The following is a 3660-nucleotide window of genomic DNA, read 5'->3' on the forward strand; positions in this document are numbered from 1 at the left end:
CTATTCCTTTCACAGGTTATCACCTCTAATCCTGATAACTTTATGAAATTGCCATTGGTGTTATTGTTTCCATGTTACAGATGACAAGACTAAGGGTCAATGGAACAAAGTCATTGCCCAAATCTACAGGACCTGTAATCTATGAATGTAAGATTTAAACCTGTATCTGCTTGGAACCAAAACACTCTCTTCTTCCGATTGCTATTTTATGGGTTTTTGGAGAAACCCCGCACATTCAGACATTTTATTCTTCATCTCACTCCTCATACCCTAGTCCACACTCAAAAGAGTCAAGGAAGATGGAAATGCAGAGAAAACCTAGTACACTGATTTATTCACTGATCAATAGGCATTTCCTGTCGTGCGCCAAGCTTCACACTGGATGCTGGGGATACATAGACAAAACAGGGCAGATCTTGTCCCCAAAGGAGTATTGGTCACAAAACCACATCTTGACCAAGGTGCTTTCATTGTTTTCCAGGCTAGCAGGGTGGGGAGTAGGGGGAATCCCCAGAGCACACAGACCAGGAAGTCCTAATGTTCTTGACCTGGAAAGGATGAATCTGTAGAAAGAAAATAAAGTGGAGCTTCAGCACAGGAATTATTTAAGTGACCCTTATATCCTTCCCACCAAGATGGTCCTTCCACCACCAAGTCCTAGGGCCCTTGGGATAGGTAGAGAGCATTGTGCTGGAATCGTTGAAACAGTGCTGGCCTTTGATGTAGGAATCAAGACAAAATCCAGGCTTTTCACAGGCTCTTCTCTGATGCCCTCTGATAAAATCAGGGTATTGGGCTAGATTGACATCTATGCATCTTACTAGAGTTCCCTGTGGTTCCAGATAACTCAGCCAATTGGGGCCATAAACATAGCAACATTCTCTGAATGCAAACAGTACTTCAAGTCTTAAAAATCACTTTTACATTTAGTATCGCCATGGATATAATTGCGTCCATTTTACAGATGGGGAAACTGAGGTCGAGGATGAAATAGTCAGTTGCTCATAGTCACACAGTCAGTCAGAGGCAGAGATGATATTCAAAGATAGAACTTTTGTCTCTTGTGTCACGTTCCTTCCTCCTGCCTTATTCCAAGAAACTTTCCTTCCTAGGACCCAGCACGACCTGTCATAGGTGCCTCCTGGGACTTGTCTAGAGAACTCTAAGGGGTGAAGGTCATTGAAGGGCAGAGGATCTGCTTGGGGAATGGGGAAGTACTGTTAAGCAACCTTTCACATACAAAGGTACCATTAGGTTGAGAGCATATCAAGGTCCAGGGGGATGTGGAGCTTGGTAGATCTTCTCACCTTTCAGTGGCAGGACACATGAATTCCCACACGGACCCCTGCAGCACTTGAAACCATTCAGGCAGTGGTTGTCGTTCTGGCAGATGTTTACAGGGTTGGGCCTCTCACAGTGGCCGATGACCACGGGACACTTCCCAGGAGTGACTTTAAGTGATGAAAAATAAATAAATAAATTAAGTCACTCAGTCGTGTCCGACTCTTTGTGACTCCGTGGACTGCAGCCCACCAGGCTCCTCAGTCCATGGGATTCTCCAGGCAAGAATACTGGAGTGGGTTGCCATTTCCTTCTCCAAGTGATGAAAACAAACTCTCAATTCAGAGGCTTCACCCCTTGGCACATCACCCAAATTCCCAACTCCATCTTCACCCCATACATGGAAATTGGTTCTTCCCCAACTTCAGGATCCAATCTGAGGCTGGTGCGTGTCCTAAAGAAGACTCCCTCCCACCAACGGGACCCCAACCAGTGTCTGACATACATGTGTCTGATGGGCAGACTGATTCATGAACTGACTGACCTGCTGGCTGACGGTCACCAACTGGCCTACTATCTACCTGAGAAAACAGAGTGGGTAGAGGGGGTGGAGAAGCCCTGACTCTATCCCATCCTGCACCCCAGTTCAGACAAGCCTCCTCCACTTGCCCAAGAAGCATGTCCTCAAGCTCAGACCTCCCTGATCCCCCTTTCCAGGACTGGACTTCCTCACCTGGCTTTGACGTGTCTACAGGATCCGTACATTTGATGCCACAAAGACCCTGGCAGCATTTCTGCCTCTTCGGACACTGCCAGTCACTCTGGCATTCAGGGGGTTCATATACAAAGCATGGCACAGGGCGGACGAAAGGACAGGCTCCAGGTTTGCCTTTTTCTAAAGGGTAAGAACAAAGGAGGAAGAAGAAGCTGGCACTGAGTCAAGATCACAATCCTCCAGAAGGAACCAGGTGAGGAGAGAAAGCCTAACCCAAGTAGCTGACCTCCAAGGACTGAAGGGAGCCGTTAGGATTCCAGTTTCAAGGCCGATGTGGGACAGTGCCAAGCTCAGCCAAACCCTCAACCAAGAGGGAGTCAATGGGAGAGAAGGTATAGACGGCGGTTGGCCACTAGATCTTTCAAGAGGGAGACTCTGTGGAGTTTGCCAGTTTCCCTGGTGTAAATATTCCCACTCTTCCTTATTTCTGGCTACCAATGTGACAGCTACTGCCTCACAGAAGTCTTGAAGATTTCACAGTCAGCTACTGCATGTCTGTATAAGTCAGCTCCAGGGAGTGCTGAACAGAGTTCATGGCCAGGTATCCTTGGCCCAGGGCTGGCTGGGAGGGAGGCAGAGACAGTGACAGCAGGAGAGGCCACTCATTCGAGATTAAACAAAAGAGAACAGAGCAACTGAGAAGCAAAGAGAAAAAATAGAGAGTGACCATTGACAACAACAACATTAAGAGAAACAGAGAACAGTTTGGAAAACTGAAACAGATAGTGACCAAAATAATGTGACAGTGGAAAAACAAAATCAGTAAAGAAGGAGCTCTGGAGAAAGAAAACTAAGAAGTGCAAGGGCTTATTTCTGGAGGCACAGAAACTCTCTTAGTTGAAGTCCTCAGAGACATGCTTGAAATTAAGGGCCATAGGCCATTGGAAAGAGGGCTTCAAGGCCAGCCCCCAGGGCTAAAAAGGAGGTTATTCCCACGCTGAGCCATCACTGACTTTGGTACCTGGGTATGGCCTGAGAAAGTCCAACTCACGTTTGGGAGCACCTTCCACAGTCCAGGGCATCAGGAATCCGAAGGCAAATATCACCAGGAAGACGATAAGGCTGCTGGACTTCATCTTGAGGGCAGGCGGGGCGGTGGTGACCCGTGTCAGCCTCATGCTTTATACCCGCTCCGATGGGTGTGCTCCCACCAGCACTGCCCTGAGTTCTCTCAGCTGCGATTTCCCCAGCAGGAAATTCAGGTGAGGACAGTGACCACGCCACCCAGTGTTGCTGGCTCTTTCCTGCCCTTAGGCAAGAGCCTGGGGACAAGGGAGGGGGATGAAGGACTTGGAGGGGGTGGTGTCAGAAAGCCACTTGGGGACACGTTAGGAGACACTGAATCACCCTCCTTGGGCAGGAGTCGGGGAGGGGCAAAGAGGGCCAAACAGGACATTACAAAGGAACTTGTTAGAAATCCGGAACCATGGTCTCTCATGACTTTCCCACACTCCGGGACTCTGGAGGATTGCCACACTTGTTCCCACACTACCCAGGGTCACTCCCTTCCCTAAAGGGCAGGTGACATTTTTTTGCTTCTTTCCTGACTTTTTACCACGTAATACTTGCAGTGCCAGTCACACAGAGAATCTTTGCTGAATGAC

General features: G+C 48.4%; 1 protein-coding gene across 2 annotated transcripts; it reads right to left on the minus strand.

Moving 5' to 3' along the window:
* Positions 1 to 306: 306 nt before the first annotated feature.
* On the minus strand, positions 307 to 3374 carry LOC120869546 (antileukoproteinase-like). 2 transcript variants are annotated; one of them, XR_005722553.1, is made up of 4 exons: positions 3048 to 3371; positions 2015 to 2176; positions 1308 to 1451; positions 307 to 563 (listed from the first exon to the last, which is right to left on the minus strand). XR_005722553.1 is itself a non-coding variant. In XM_040248939.1 (4 exons), the coding sequence occupies exons 1-4, from the start codon at positions 3172 to 3174 to the stop codon at positions 535 to 537; spliced, it is 492 nt and encodes a 163-aa protein (XP_040104873.1). In that variant the 5' UTR covers positions 3175 to 3374; the 3' UTR covers positions 307 to 534. The 2 variants fall into 2 exon arrangements, 1 of the variants encoding a protein (XP_040104873.1); XM_040248939.1 differs by having other exon boundaries at positions 3018 to 3374.
* Positions 3375 to 3660: the final 286 nt, after the last annotated feature.

This window comes from Oryx dammah, unplaced genomic scaffold (genome assembly GCF_014754425.2).
Source record: "Oryx dammah isolate SB20612 unplaced genomic scaffold, SCBI_Odam_1.1 HiC_scaffold_10, whole genome shotgun sequence".
NCBI classification, from domain to species: domain Eukaryota; kingdom Metazoa; phylum Chordata; class Mammalia; order Artiodactyla; family Bovidae; genus Oryx; species Oryx dammah.

Excerpts from the sequence above, each read along its gene's own strand:
- LOC120869546 (XM_040248939.1), bottom strand. The coding sequence starts at position 3,174 with ATGAGGCTGACACGGGTCACCACCGCCCCGCCTGCCCTCAAGATGAAG. Across the intron at positions 2,177-3,017 it reads CTTTCTCAGGCCATACCCAG|AAAAAGGCAAACCTGGAGCC; the intron begins GTACCAAAGTCA and ends CTTACCCTTTAG. Across the intron at positions 564-1,307 it reads ATGTGTCCTGCCACTGAAAG|ATTCATCCTTTCCAGGTCAA; the intron begins GTGAGAAGATCT and ends TTCTTTCTACAG.